The sequence below is a fragment of the Drosophila tropicalis genome, unplaced genomic scaffold, assembly GCF_018151085.1.
Source record: "Drosophila tropicalis isolate 14030-0801.00 unplaced genomic scaffold, ASM1815108v1 contig_593, whole genome shotgun sequence".
Classification (NCBI taxonomy): domain Eukaryota; kingdom Metazoa; phylum Arthropoda; class Insecta; order Diptera; family Drosophilidae; genus Drosophila; species Drosophila tropicalis.
In genome coordinates, this window is record NW_027173070.1 from 17,109,423 (window position 1) to 17,122,848 (window position 13,426).

General features: G+C 34.1%; 5 protein-coding genes across 5 annotated transcripts; 4 read left to right on the forward strand and 1 right to left on the reverse strand.

Annotated features, from left to right (window-relative positions):
- Positions 1 to 175: 175 nt before the first annotated feature.
- Positions 176 to 2,282, forward strand: Tsp42Eh (Tetraspanin 42Eh). Its single transcript, XM_068291012.1, has 5 exons — positions 176 to 455; positions 528 to 719; positions 781 to 945; positions 1,769 to 1,966; positions 2,022 to 2,282. Exons 1-5 carry the CDS (start codon positions 393 to 395, stop codon positions 2,097 to 2,099), a joined length of 696 nt encoding a protein of 231 aa, XP_068147113.1. The 5' UTR covers positions 176 to 392; the 3' UTR covers positions 2,100 to 2,282.
- Positions 2,283 to 4,170: 1,888 nt separating this feature from the next.
- On the forward strand, positions 4,171 to 6,051 carry Tsp42Ei (Tetraspanin 42Ei). Its single transcript, XM_068291016.1, has 4 exons — positions 4,171 to 4,504; positions 4,590 to 4,772; positions 5,458 to 5,820; positions 5,880 to 6,051. The coding sequence occupies exons 1-4, from the start codon at positions 4,445 to 4,447 to the stop codon at positions 5,958 to 5,960; spliced, it is 687 nt and encodes a 228-aa protein (XP_068147117.1). The 5' UTR covers positions 4,171 to 4,444; the 3' UTR covers positions 5,961 to 6,051.
- On the reverse strand, positions 5,994 to 6,742 carry LOC137578230 (uncharacterized). The gene is made up of 4 exons (XM_068291901.1): positions 6,710 to 6,742; positions 6,494 to 6,646; positions 6,273 to 6,440; positions 5,994 to 6,212 (listed from the first exon to the last, which is right to left on the reverse strand). Exons 1-4 carry the CDS (start codon positions 6,740 to 6,742, stop codon positions 6,048 to 6,050), a joined length of 519 nt encoding a protein of 172 aa, XP_068148002.1. The 3' UTR covers positions 5,994 to 6,047.
- Positions 6,743 to 6,966: 224 nt separating this feature from the next.
- Positions 6,967 to 10,618, forward strand: Tsp42Ej (Tetraspanin 42Ej). The gene is made up of 5 exons (XM_068291010.1): positions 6,967 to 7,186; positions 7,267 to 7,336; positions 9,715 to 9,876; positions 9,942 to 10,313; positions 10,383 to 10,618. The coding sequence occupies exons 2-5, from the start codon at positions 7,271 to 7,273 to the stop codon at positions 10,479 to 10,481; spliced, it is 699 nt and encodes a 232-aa protein (XP_068147111.1). The 5' UTR covers positions 6,967 to 7,186; positions 7,267 to 7,270; the 3' UTR covers positions 10,482 to 10,618.
- Positions 10,619 to 10,825: 207 nt separating this feature from the next.
- Tsp42Ek (Tetraspanin 42Ek) lies at positions 10,826 to 12,605 on the forward strand. The gene is made up of 5 exons (XM_068291902.1): positions 10,826 to 10,964; positions 11,782 to 11,940; positions 12,048 to 12,209; positions 12,269 to 12,466; positions 12,534 to 12,605. The coding sequence occupies exons 1-5, from the start codon at positions 10,905 to 10,907 to the stop codon at positions 12,603 to 12,605; spliced, it is 651 nt and encodes a 216-aa protein (XP_068148003.1). The 5' UTR covers positions 10,826 to 10,904.
- Positions 12,606 to 13,426: the final 821 nt, after the last annotated feature.

Consider the following 13,426-nt stretch of genomic DNA (forward strand, 5'->3'; position numbering starts at 1 on the left):
GCACATGCTGTTTCTTCTGTTTTTATATGATTTCGGCGTGGGCGACTTACGCTAATTTTCATCTGTTTGGTTTTCTATTTGGTTTTTCAAATCTCTTTTTTTTTTCTCGTTGTGACTATTGCATTGGGGCAAATGTCTGTCGTCCAGAAATATTGCGTTTAATCGTTGCCCAACTGTCAGCAAGATGCCATCGTCGTCATCGTTGTCATCTTTGCCTTCGTTTTGGTGGCCAAACAAAAGTAGATTATGAGAGATTTTAATAAAACAGTCGCCATCGTGATGTTGCCGCTCAAGGTGTTTCGTTAAAAGTTGCTATTGTTGTTGTGGATGGAAAAAAAAGAAAATTAAATTCTATAATTAAAACGAAATCAAAAGCGAAATAAACGATCATTATGTACTGTACTAAGCGTCAGACGCTCAGTTATACACTGTGTCTCATCAATTTGTTATGTGCGGTGAGTGTCGTCATCATTTTTGAGTTTTGAGTGTTTTTTTTTTTTACATCGAATGGATTGTTTTTTGGACAGCTATGGGGATCTCTGCTGATCTGGTATGGCTGCTGGCTATTGGATAATTTGACCAATTCGCAAAACATTGAAATCGAACATGGCGAGAATTTGGCAGCCATTTTGACCATTCTCCTGGGCATAGTCATCGTAGTGGCCAGTATTTATGGCTCTGTGGGTGTATGCCAAGAGTCCAGAACTGTTTTAATAAGTGTAAGTTTGTTTGCAATTTCAACTTGACTTTAATTTTGAAATTTGAAAATGTTTTTTGTAGTATGCGGTTTTATTATTGGTACTTTTAATCATACAAGTGATAATGTTTAGCATTAGTTTTGCTGCCAGCCGCGATGCTTTGCCTGAGAGTCTAAGGCAGGGCTTCGATGAACTATGGGATGTTCACCATCTGGGCAACAGCACACTGAATATATACGAGGAGTGGGTGAGTATTGACATTGTTGCCTATATAAGTACTTCCTTGGTGTTATGTCTAATGAGCCATAATAAGCATAGGTTATGTATTTCATTTGGTTATAGTTTCGATGTGGCTAAACGGTTCATTAATGCTTAAGTTATTGCTATAGATATATTTAAGTTTCATTGATTTAATTTTAGATGTTCTATGGTAGTTTTTGGTTCATAGACAAGAATACATTTTATAAAATACTTTGATTAGTTTCGAGTGATTTCGAGTTTGGGAATCAAGCAAACCTTTCTTTTCTTTATAGATATGAATATTTTTCCATAACTGAGATTGATTTATTGTCTTTAAGAAACACTTGAAAGCTTCTTTTATTTGTTTTAAGTTAAGTTTCCTTATGGGATCAATCGATCAATCCATTGTATAGCTTTAAATTCCACCTCGAGTTATCTACTATTAAAAAGGTCATTCAATCGACTACTCCTTTCAAACACAATAAATACGCCTAAAAAGATTTAAACTATTATTTTAATTTATCTAAATAAGCTTAAAATTGCATTAAAAGTTCTTCGATCTGTCGAAGATTTTATTCTGAAAAGTAAGTGGTAATAGCTTAGCTCTAATATGGTTCGATTTCAACATTTCTGAGATCATATATAAAGCAGAGAAATTCAGAAATTGAACAATTTTGTCTTAAAAAAGCTTCAAATTCATTAAAAACGTAAAAATGACAAGCAGAAGTTATTCAGGTTTTGGCTGTCTTGCTGAAACTATCTAATTTAATTATATCACTTGCACTAAAATATCATCTTAATTCCGGTTTCTTCTCTTTCCCATGTGTTAGCTCCATTGCTGCGGTCGCAACAAGGCCGAGGATTATGTATTGGTGGGTAAGGAACTGCCGTCCAGTTGTTGCCTGGACAAAGATTGCACCAAAGTTCTAAATCTCTTTATGTCGGGCTGTGAAGTTAAATTTAAAGCATATGTTAGCGATAAAACAGCCAATTTCAATATACTCAGCTGGCTGCTGATCATTACAGAGGTAAAAAAACAAGAGAATAATAAAGATTTCTATGCTAATCACAATTTAATTACAGTTTGCTGGCTCCGTAATCAGCTGCTATCTGGCCGATAGCATACGAAACCATCGTGATCGTGTACGATTCTATAATTAGTTTTATTTCTTTTTTTGTAAACATAACGTTAATTGTAAGTTGTAGAAGGTTTGTTTTTGGCTGACATTGTGATTATCTATATTTATATATATATTTATTTATTTATTGTACCTATAATAAAAAACTTCACTGAAAAATTCATTGATGAAAAAACTAAACAAGCAATAAACGAAAACCACTCGACTCGAATGTTGTAAACTTGCCCTCCCACATGCTGCCTGCCCCCTTGACGTATTTTATTTTCTATTGTAAACCTGTTGCCATTGACTAATTTCTATACTAAAAATGAAAAAGCATAAAGAAAACAACAAGAAGTTTTTGAGTAGGATTTTTCAAAGATAAATAAGATATATAGTATATTGGCATACATACGCACATTTTTATATACCCTGATATTTAGGTGGGTGTTTGTATACTCTCTCGTCTTTTTCTAAATACACACAACAGGGGCGATCTATGAATGGTGGAGTATTGGGCCCTGATAGGAAAGAAATGCTTTCTTTTTAAAGGAATACTTTTTAAAAGCAAATCTATGGAATTTTAGGGAAAGTTTCTCATCTATGAATGGGATAATTGTTGCCACAATTTTCGATTTTCTTGCTCAAGCTTACAACTTCAAGAGCAGTACCTACTCAAATTCAGTAAGAGCTAAACCCTTTATACCTCAGATTATCTACATTTTTTCTTAATAGAGACTTATTAAAGCTACTGTTCCTTAATTATAAAAAAAATGGATAGTAGTGATACAACTTAATCTCATTTCTAATTGCTGTAGCTTTCAATTGACATTTGCTTTACAAATAAATGTGGGGTTGGGTTGGTAACGCCGAATGGCCAGACCACCTCGAAACAGCTGTTAAACGGCGGTGTGGCAAGCGATCCATATGAGACGAGGTGGCAAGCGACCCACAAAAACGACGATGTGGCAATGCTGCTACGAGACGAGGAGGAAGAACTTTTGAAGACGAGCCAACGACGAGAAGACGTGTATTAAAGAAGTATTAAAGACGAAAAAGAAGTAAAGAAGTTTATTAAAAGAAGTAAAGAAGTGTTAAAGACGAAAGACGTGTTAAAACCTAAAGACGAAACAATTACCATTCAATTCTTTTTTTATAGTTTACTAAAACCTAATTATAATCTAAAATAAAACCTATTATCATATAACTAAATCAAACGGGACTACTTATTTCTACGGAATCGGAACCTAGTTCCACATAAATTCAAAAATGTTAATAATTGAACTAAAACTAATAAAAATCGTCTACTAAATCGAATATTTTGATGTTTCTTCAAATAATCTTATGATTCAATATCGATTCATGAATAATAAAAAATCTTTAATATACATACTAACCAGTGGCGTAGTAACGGGGGGGGGTTTTGGGGATAAAACCCCCCGAAAATTGGTTCATTTCTTATAAAATTGATTCAGCCAATTCAATATCTTTGATCCTAAAACATGTTAACCCCCCAAAATTTTCTGGCTACGCCACTGATACTAACGAATGGACTTTTCATATTTTAATATTAAAATTAGTGTTTTTAATGTTAGCATGTAATTAGAGTATAGTTTTTTTGAAATGGATTAAAATCTTTGTTGGTCTTACTACCACAATATACAAATAAGTATGTAAGTATATATTTTACTGCCATTCTCACACTTAAATTTCCAAAAAAGAGATTTCAAATTTATTATTTTTCTTTATTTTACATAAAAATAGTTTCTGGTCTTATTGTAGTTTAAGTTTTTCAACAACTCAATAAATAAGTTCAAGGTCAAGTAAGTTCAAATGTTTTTCTGTAAACTAAGGACAGGGTTTTTCTTTTCTTCGAAATTAATAACAAGAGTGTTACAAGTATTTATATATTTCTTTTAAAACCAAAATGTATAGGTCAATAAAATGGCCCCACAAATTGCTTTTGCTCAAAAACTGTTCACATTTCAGACCGCCTCTGTTGCTCAACATCTATAAATGTATATATCGAGACAGCTAGAACAAATATGTATGTTTGTGTATATTGAAAACGATTTTCAAAACAAAAACACAGTGTTTCAGTTGATTCATGTCACTGAGAGGCAACGGTCAGCACACAGCGAAAGCCAAACGGATCGCAAAACAAAAACGAATAAGAGAAGAAAAAAACTTGCTATTGCCTTTTACGGACCAGTTTTTCTTTCTGTTTTGGTTTCCGTTTCTGTTATTGTTTTAATTTAATGCATTTTGAACATTTTCGCCGATTTAAATAGGCAAACCAAAACAAAAGCCAGTCCACAGCCTCAGGCATTGCCTCTCCAGTCAGTCAGTCCAGGCCTTTAGTCTTGCTCTTAACACTCTGGCATCAACATGGGTCTGCCAGTCACTACAGTGAAGCATCTGCTGCTGTTGCTCAATTTTATTTTCGGTGTGAGTAATCATCTATCTCAGCATCACCTGTGTGTGAGCTTTATGACTCGTGTCCATAATATTCTGTATTTCGATTTTTCTACAGGTGCTTGGCATAGTGCTGATTGCCTTTGGCATATTCTTTTTGATCAGCGCCGCAGAGAATGCGGTAAGCATCGGTGAGAATGTGGCTGGGGGCCTGATAATTGGCCTGGGCATTGTTATACTGATCATTGCAGTCTTTGGCTTTCTGGCGGCCATACAAGAGGCACCTGTTCGATTACTAATTGTGAGTATTCAATTACAATTAACTTTAATATAGACATTTTGCAAGGCTTTTTCATGGAAAAAGAATGTCAACTATTTAAGAGGAAACAAGAAGAAGAATCCCTAATGCAGGAACTTACTATTAGTTGGTAATACAATTATAGACAGAAAGTTAAGACATTTTCTAAAAATGTTAGTAGTAATGCTAGCCCTAGCAGAATTACCTGAAGAGATCACATTAACTTAAGTCCTATGAAAAGTATCTAAATCGAATCTTGTATTATTTTCTGAATTTATCTATATGCCTTTTACTCACTAAAACAATCTGATGATGCCATAGAGTTTCAAAAACCATTTAGAACTCATTCGACGGAAAAAGATGATCGAAAAGTTGGCCATAACGACAAATGATTTCTTCTAAGAATCCTTGAGCTTTTTATATTCCCAATATCTGATGCGTTCCAAAGTAGTTGCGACTCATAGCTCGAATTTGCTTAAACTTTTTTTGATGACATCAAGAAATTTATGAATTTACTCACTATTTGAAAAGCCTATTCATGCCAGATGTTCAATGTTTTGATGTGTAAAGTGTACTTCAAATTTCCGATTTGCTTTTATTTTTTACTTTATTCAGCATAAATTGTAAATATTGTTTAAATTGGTTAGCCTACATTATTAGTTTTAATTTTCTATTTATTTTTCTACAGTATATTGGGGCTGTTGTTTTGGTAATACTCGCCCAGCTGCTATTCCTTAGCATGGCATCTCATGGGACTAAGGATGGCATTTCGGGGAGCATCAATCAAGGATTCGATCAACTCTGGGATGCCGAACGCACTGAGTCTGGAGCCTTGGCTTACTATGAGAATTGGTTGCAATGTTGTGGAGTTAACAGTTCCGAGGACTATTGGATAATCCATCATGCTATACCCGCCAGTTGTTGTTTGGATCACAAGTGTGTGGATAAATCCAGTGTATTTCCATCAGGTTGCAAGGCGAAGTTTGTGGAGTATTTGGATGACAAGTTATTGGTATTCAAAATTGTTTGCTGGCTGCTCATTATTGGCGAGGTGAGTAAATCGAAATATTTTGCTTAATTATGTTTTGTTAATTTAATCTTTACTATCAGGCTGTGGGAGCTGTCTTTGGCTGGCTATTGTTTAGCAGCCTAAAGAATGAAGGTCGTCGAAATAATGCCGTCTGGATGTAACAAAGTTCAAAGTATTAATTAAGTAACTTTTACTTCTTGTTGATCAAACTAATAATTTTAATAATAAAACAAACCAAACATGTTTCTTTAAGTACTGACAATTTCAAAGTAGATATTTGTCTCTACTCTGGTTATGTTGTTGGTTGACCAACGTGTGAACAGAGCATAGAAACCTTTTCCCAAAGGCAGGCCATGAAGTTTGGTCGATACCTCGGTATTAAGCACATTATCAATTGCTATATATTTATCCTTCTACAAAACCAAATATATTAGATTTAAATTTAAGATTAACTGAAAAGGAAAACCACTTACCGAATAGGGACAACTGTGATTCATATTTGTATGACCATTCAAGAAAGCGAATACCATTTTGGCTATAGAATTATAGCGACTTTTCCAAAATTTGCACATATCTATATTGATCTCGTAGAGAAACGGTTTCCAACGACCATTACCCTTGACCATTAACCGCAAATGGAACTATAGAGAAAATTATTAATATCTGAGAAAAAGCAAATACATTTTGTTTATACTCCTATATCCCTATAGACTGGATAGAGCATATCATAGCGCAGACTGAAACTATTTCTGCCCTTGCCGAGCGTCTTCAAATGGCAATAGTTCACTTTGGCCAAAGATTCATCTTTGCTCTCACAGGTGATATTGCTGAATCTCAAAAAAGCTGCCTTTTCAAAATAATTACGAAATGAGTTTTTATTTATTTGGCTTTTATATATTTTTGTTTTTACCTTTATTTGCACGAGGCATATTAAAAGTGCCATAATTAAAATTAGACACTTTGCCATTTGCCAGTTTATTGATAACTAAATATTATTATAGGCATGTGTGGAGCAATTTTCATTTTCTTCTAGTTTCAAAATTTAATCTAATTTTAATTGCATTCACTTACATACGAAAAGCACCCTGTATTTGTGGGCCCTGTACTGCGCCTGCGTTAGTTTTGCTGCCAAATTCAGCGAAAGCCACGATGTCTGACATAGAAGATACGTTTTAGTCCATTGCCAGCATTTGTGACAGAGGAACACAAACTTTTTGCGACCTCAGACCTTAAACAGTGCTGAGCTTTAATCGAATTTGACCTAATCGTGCGTAAACAAACCAACAAAAAAAACAACATACACACACACAAACAAAAAGGAAAATAACAATACCCAAACCTCCGGACACGCCTCGGGAAATAGATTCTCGTAATTGTCACGCGAAATGTGAGCGAAAAAATGATTGTTTTGTCACAATAAAAATAGATAACTAACAAAACAAATCTAACTTCTTCCTCTTTAACTAGCAACATGGAGAAATCATTTTCAATATCTCCCTGGAAATATGCCCTATTTGCCACTTGCATTTTGATTGTGGTAAGTTATCATTTCCTTTGCATAAGACCGAAAAGAAAATCAATAAACTGCATATGGGATAAGAAACGAAATTATCGCGCTTTAATGTACATATAAACAAAAATCAAGAGGAAATGTATTTATATATCAATGACCAGCTGTCAGCACTTGGGCTTTTTCCCCATTTGCCCCATTAGCTCGAGCATATTGCCGAATATAAATAAATGAATATGAATGCGATAATGAATATATACAAAACAAACACATAAGCCGGCTGGGAAGGTCATTGAGATGTGAATGCATTATGAAATTACTCGCATTTTAGTTTTGACCGACAAGCCGATTGGTTTACATAACTTTTTTCACACAACACATTTGTGATAGTCTTGTGCAGTTGATGCCCCCAAGGGTAGGCATTAATTTGTTATGTGACCTACATAATGAACGGATATTCTAAGGAAAAATGGGTTTCCGTTTACAAAAGAAACTTTTTATATGGAATGTTCCCAATGAGTAACTTTAGACAGGATGTATCTAGTGTAGCTAATAAGGGAAGCATATTTATATGAACTGACATATGTAACATACATACATATTTATTGTTATCAAAAGAAAAAGGTTAACTTTAATTATCAAAAGTTTATTGTTAATTATTAGCTTAAATGTCTTCGGGAAGCTATTTTGAGCAGGAAGTTTTTTATAAGGTAGTTGATTACCTGTGCATTTAGTACCACCTGTTTACCTGTGTTTATATTAATATTTTAATTGGGTATTACTAGCTATTATTAGCTTTTAAGCGATAAAGAATCAATCAATTCTAGCAAAAAACATCTTGTTAAGATACAAACAGTTAACAATCATTCCGTATTGAGTTAGAGGAAGAATCATTGTCATTGTGTATACATCGATAAAACTTCAAAATAATATACTATTTTTTAGGTCTTGAAAGACGCAATTTACTCCCCTTCGCTTCCCTTATACGAACTTATTCTGCATTAATTATAAGTTATAGTTTTCCTTAGGATCAAGATTCTATAACAAAATTTGTGAAATCTTTCTTAATGTCTACAAATCAAATTTATTTAAATGAAGTGTACATTCTTCGATCATTGTATTGAACATTATATTCAACTGTGTTTGTCCTCTAGAAGAATATTTTGGGATATCCTTACAATTTGGACTATACATATTTCTTTAAATATCTCCGAGTTCTTGAGACAAATTGAAGCAACTGTTGAAATTTTGTCAAACTGGTAATCAAGTATTTAAGTGTCCATAGATGGCAGTGTCGAGATAGAAATAAAGTGTGTATATTATGGTGTTAAATATTCAGGATGAAAACCAAATGCCTGTGGAAAATAATAAAAAACCATTAAAAAAATCAATTTATAGGACAAACTTTTGTTTAAGCTTTGCTTAGGATAATTATTAAGGATGTAAATGAATTTGATCTGTCATTATTTTCCTTTTGATGGTTGATGTAGTGCAACTGATTATCTCCAAATCCTAAAATAAAAAGGTTTACCAATAAAGGCAGTCTGCAAATTGTACGTTGTTTGAAGCCTATCTCGATGTTATCACGATTCATTTGCGGGACTCTTAAGGACAATCGGCTGGGGTGGTTCTGAGACTAATGTGTTTCACTTGATTGCACTTCACCAACTTTAAAAAAAGTTTACGTACTGAATTAGACACAGAATATAGAGGAAAAGATAAAAGCAAAGAGTCCCAGTGTTGGAATGGTGGACTATACACATATACACCTTTTACACTTACTCAACACTCAAATAGTAAATTTTAACAAAAAAGTCGGTAAATGTTTACTATTACTACTCGAGATTTCAATGTTGAAAAGTGGAAAAATCGGGTAAAGCTAGATTTCAGTGTTGTCAAACGCTATTTTTTATTTGGCGCGCTGTTTGACCGCCCTGGTAGCCAAATATTTTAATCTAATTTCTAAAGTCGACGAATATTTGGCTGCTCTGGCAGCCGAATATTGTATTCTAAACTATATTTGTTCCATAAAATCAAGAAATATTGTAAACTCAACAATATTTTCGTTTGTTGAGAATAGTGCGAACAAAAGATTCAAAATGCCCGCGTATTCGAGTATCCAAAATTCGGCATTTGGCAACACCATCTCAAAATTGAACAGCTTTTTTTAGCCGGAAAAGGCTACTTTTAGCTATAGTCCCGCTAAAAATATTAATTTTCTTTTGTTAATTACTCAAAAACTACGAAATAAATCGCCAAGGCGCAGCTGAGGTCGTGCTCGTGCAATTTTTCTCTTTCGTTTGATACCAAAATTATGTAGTTTAAGGGCGTTTTGGGCCCGAGTAGTAATAGTAAACATTTACCAAAAAGTCTTTACAAAACTTTACTTTGATTGCTGATTTCAGGGCTGTAACATTTTCTTCTTTTCCTGCGGAGTGGTCACTTGGGGTTCAGCCTCTTCGGTCTATGGCAGCTATGCGGTTGCCTTGTGTGGAATCTCTGTATTCGCGGCTGCCTTTCTAGGTGTCTATGTGGCTCTAAAAGAGTCCTATAAATACTCAATTTATGTGAGTATAACAATACACTGATAGAAGAATTCAGAATTTATATGATCTAATTTGTTGTATTGCAGTATTTACTTACTACCATATTAGTTATGGGTTTGCTGACCACATATTTCCTAACATTCTCATCGACCAAAGATCAACTGATGACACAATTCGAGGAACGGATTCAAAGTTTGTTTGATGCAAAAACTCATCATTTGGATACCATGCAACCCATACACAGTCTATTTCGTTGCTGTGGCCTACAGGGGCCACAGGATTACTTGTCCGAGCAGAATGAGGGGCAAGGAGCATTACCAGCCAGCTGTTGTTATAGTTTCGATTGTACCAATCCTTCGCATGTGTTTCAAGAGGGTTGCTCGACAAAGGCGACAGGAAATTTGAAATTACAAGCGGAAATTAATTATTACGCTTGTGTGGCTATTTTTTGCCTCGAGGTGAGTAAAAAGAATCTCCTTTCCAATAAACAAAAAATATATTTATACATTTCTATGATTTCTTTACAGTTCTTGGGTCTACTGACAGCCTTCTTTATGGGCAAGGCCCGCAAACATGCCAAAACTAAAATCAAGGACGATGAATCTCCCATCAATAATGATGATTAAATCAATTCCATATACAGAAATTAAATAACTACCCCTACAATACATGTATTCCAGAACAAATTGATTAATTCAATTAGTTGATTTGCAGTTAGAAATAAAGGAAAAGTAAACAAACAAACAAAAAATATTAACCGAAATCGAAGCTATGTATCTGTCATTCTAAGACCCCGCTCAGCACTTGCTGAATTGCTCTATGAAATTCTCTTCATATTGTTCGCGCCTTCACTAAAGAATTCCCATAAATTTTGGTAGCACTGACCGAAGAGAGCTATTGGATTCCAGTCGGCTTGGCCGGATCATTAGCTTGTTTGACTTTCAGCCGACTGGTTGTGGTTTTATTTTGGTGTGTCTGTGCTGTTCGCCACATCTGTTCATTGTTTAGAGATTTGCATTTAAAGTGTCTGCCACCGCAAGCCACTCACAATGGGCTGCACCACTGCCTGTATGAAGTGTTTTCTTAACATACTCACTACTCTAAATGCGGTAAGAATTGATCACTAAAAAGGCCCATCAAAACAAAGAATGAAAGACTGAAGTACCCCAGAATCATGTTGACTCTAGCAAAGGCAAATTATTTGAATATCAAATTGAATGTTTTTCAAACTTAACTACAAACCAACAGAACACATAAAAAAAAACCCCCAAGAGTGAGAAAGAGAACACAATGTGTGTGATATCATAATTGATGATCAATTGATTATTGAAATAATTTGGACACCGACAAAAATATACGTATATACAATTAAAGCTGGCTGCATATGTGCAGATATAGGGGCACATCGGTGAATATATAAAATTTACATACTGTTTATACTTCAGTGTACTAAAAATCTTTGTATTCATGAAATGCGGCCGGGGTATTTGTTTTCTCTCGTTCTCTCTTTCTCTATATCTCGCTGATCAAACAAAACAAAAACTAATAAAACAAGGCCGAAAAATTTATTCGTTTTTTGGTTTGCAAAAAAATAAATAAATTTAAATATTAGCAAAACGATTTCCTTGAATTGGAAATAAACGATAGGAATTCAAATTATTCTAAAAAATAAGAGACACAAACTGTATTTGAAATTCATCTTGTAGATAGATCTCGGATAAAATGTCAGCGGAAACGATAAGAAAAAAAATTTACAAAATTTCTTAGTATATTTAAAGTAAAGATAAAATATTGAGACTTACAATTGAAACTCTAATTTTGAATTTTGACTTTTCCCTCAAAGGAGAAAAAGAATCGAGAATAAGAAACTCAAATTTATATATGTATGTGTACATGGCAAGTTAATCTAGTTAACACTCTTGGCAGCTCTTTGGCCTTCTGCTGATAGGGATAGCATCAATGAGTATGGGCCAAGCACCTACCACGTATATAATCTATTTGTATGCCTTTGGTGGTATGCTCTTTGTATCATCTATTATCGGCTGCTGTGGCATCTGCCGGGAGAGTGTGTGGTTGACCGCAACGGTAAGTGGAATGAACCTATACAAACAGACATACATACATACACATATATAAAGAATTTTACATATTTACTTATTTATAAGTATGTACTTCTATTTACTTCTCTCTAGTATGGCTTTATATTGTTGGTCATAATGATGGTGCATCTTGTAAGCGTCTTTGCCACTATTTTCGATGAGGAGTACATCAGGAAATATGCAGCTGAGAAAGTTCAAAGTAGCTGGAATTTGGAGTTAGTGCAACCAGGTGCCATGAATTATATAGAAACCATGGTAAATTCACGCTCTATTATTCACTTAATTGAATACTTTGCATCACGTTTAGTCTTTAGTATATGTGCTGCGGACGAAATGAGCCCGAAGATCATTTTACCATCAAGGAAAGTGTAGAATGGCCCAGCAGTTGCTATCCGGGTAACAATACTAGTTTGCCACGCTATGGCAAAGGTTGCACCAAGGCTGTTACGGATGAGTTACTTGTTTTGTATAACTACTCCAGTGATACCAGATGGGTGTCGTTTTTCTCTACAGTAAGCAGAATGGTTTACTTTACCTTTGATATAACAATTAATTAGTTTTATCTTATAAAATTTATAGGCTCTGATGTTCATATGTACTTTCTGCTTGATGAGACGCTTCCAGAACGACCGGAGACGCTATCGTTATTGAATATGCTCTCTCGTTTTTCCATAAACAAGCTCAATCAACGAATTTATTTTGGGTTTAATAAACTTTACAATAAAAACGAATGCGAAATTGAATTTCATGTATTTGAGTGACATCCAAAGAGCTTCCATCTTTAGGTACTTAAAAAGCAGTTGAATTTTTGTTTACTTAAGTTAAAACTAATGCAAATAATTCTTATTTTGGCATCTGATTGCTAGGAAGAATTAAATTTTGAACTAAACAAAGTCTTCGATTAACTAATAGTTTGAATTGCGATTTGTGAATGAATTGTTCAAATATGCCTAGGGATGAGATTACATTATATATATAGATTGATTCACTTGAGTATTCGAGGTTCACATCTGTTTTGGGAAAATGTTTCCAAATATTTGGTTTCTCCTTTAATTGTTATAAGAAGGGGAAGTCACAATAGTTGGCTCTAAGAATCGGATACAACTTTATTATTATTATAACTCAATTTTATTCATTTATTATCTTATCTAATTCTTCATCAAGAATCTGAAATAAAGACGAGCTTGTTATTGTTAACTCATAACCTGGTTGGTCTATATCAGAATATGGGTTATATTATCATCAAATGGAATTCAGAGGGCGTAGTAAGCATATTATTCAGATTAGTTGTCTATTAAGGAATATACAAGATTATAAGTAGATTAAATTGTCCCATGAAAAACCTTTCGTACCATTCCCGAATTCCGTTAATCGCTTGTACTTACTACTCTTATCTGCTATTCGAAAATTACGCCCAATTTGTTTTTATAGTTTCGTTAGGTTACGCATCGATGCCCTCCCTGAATTCCAAA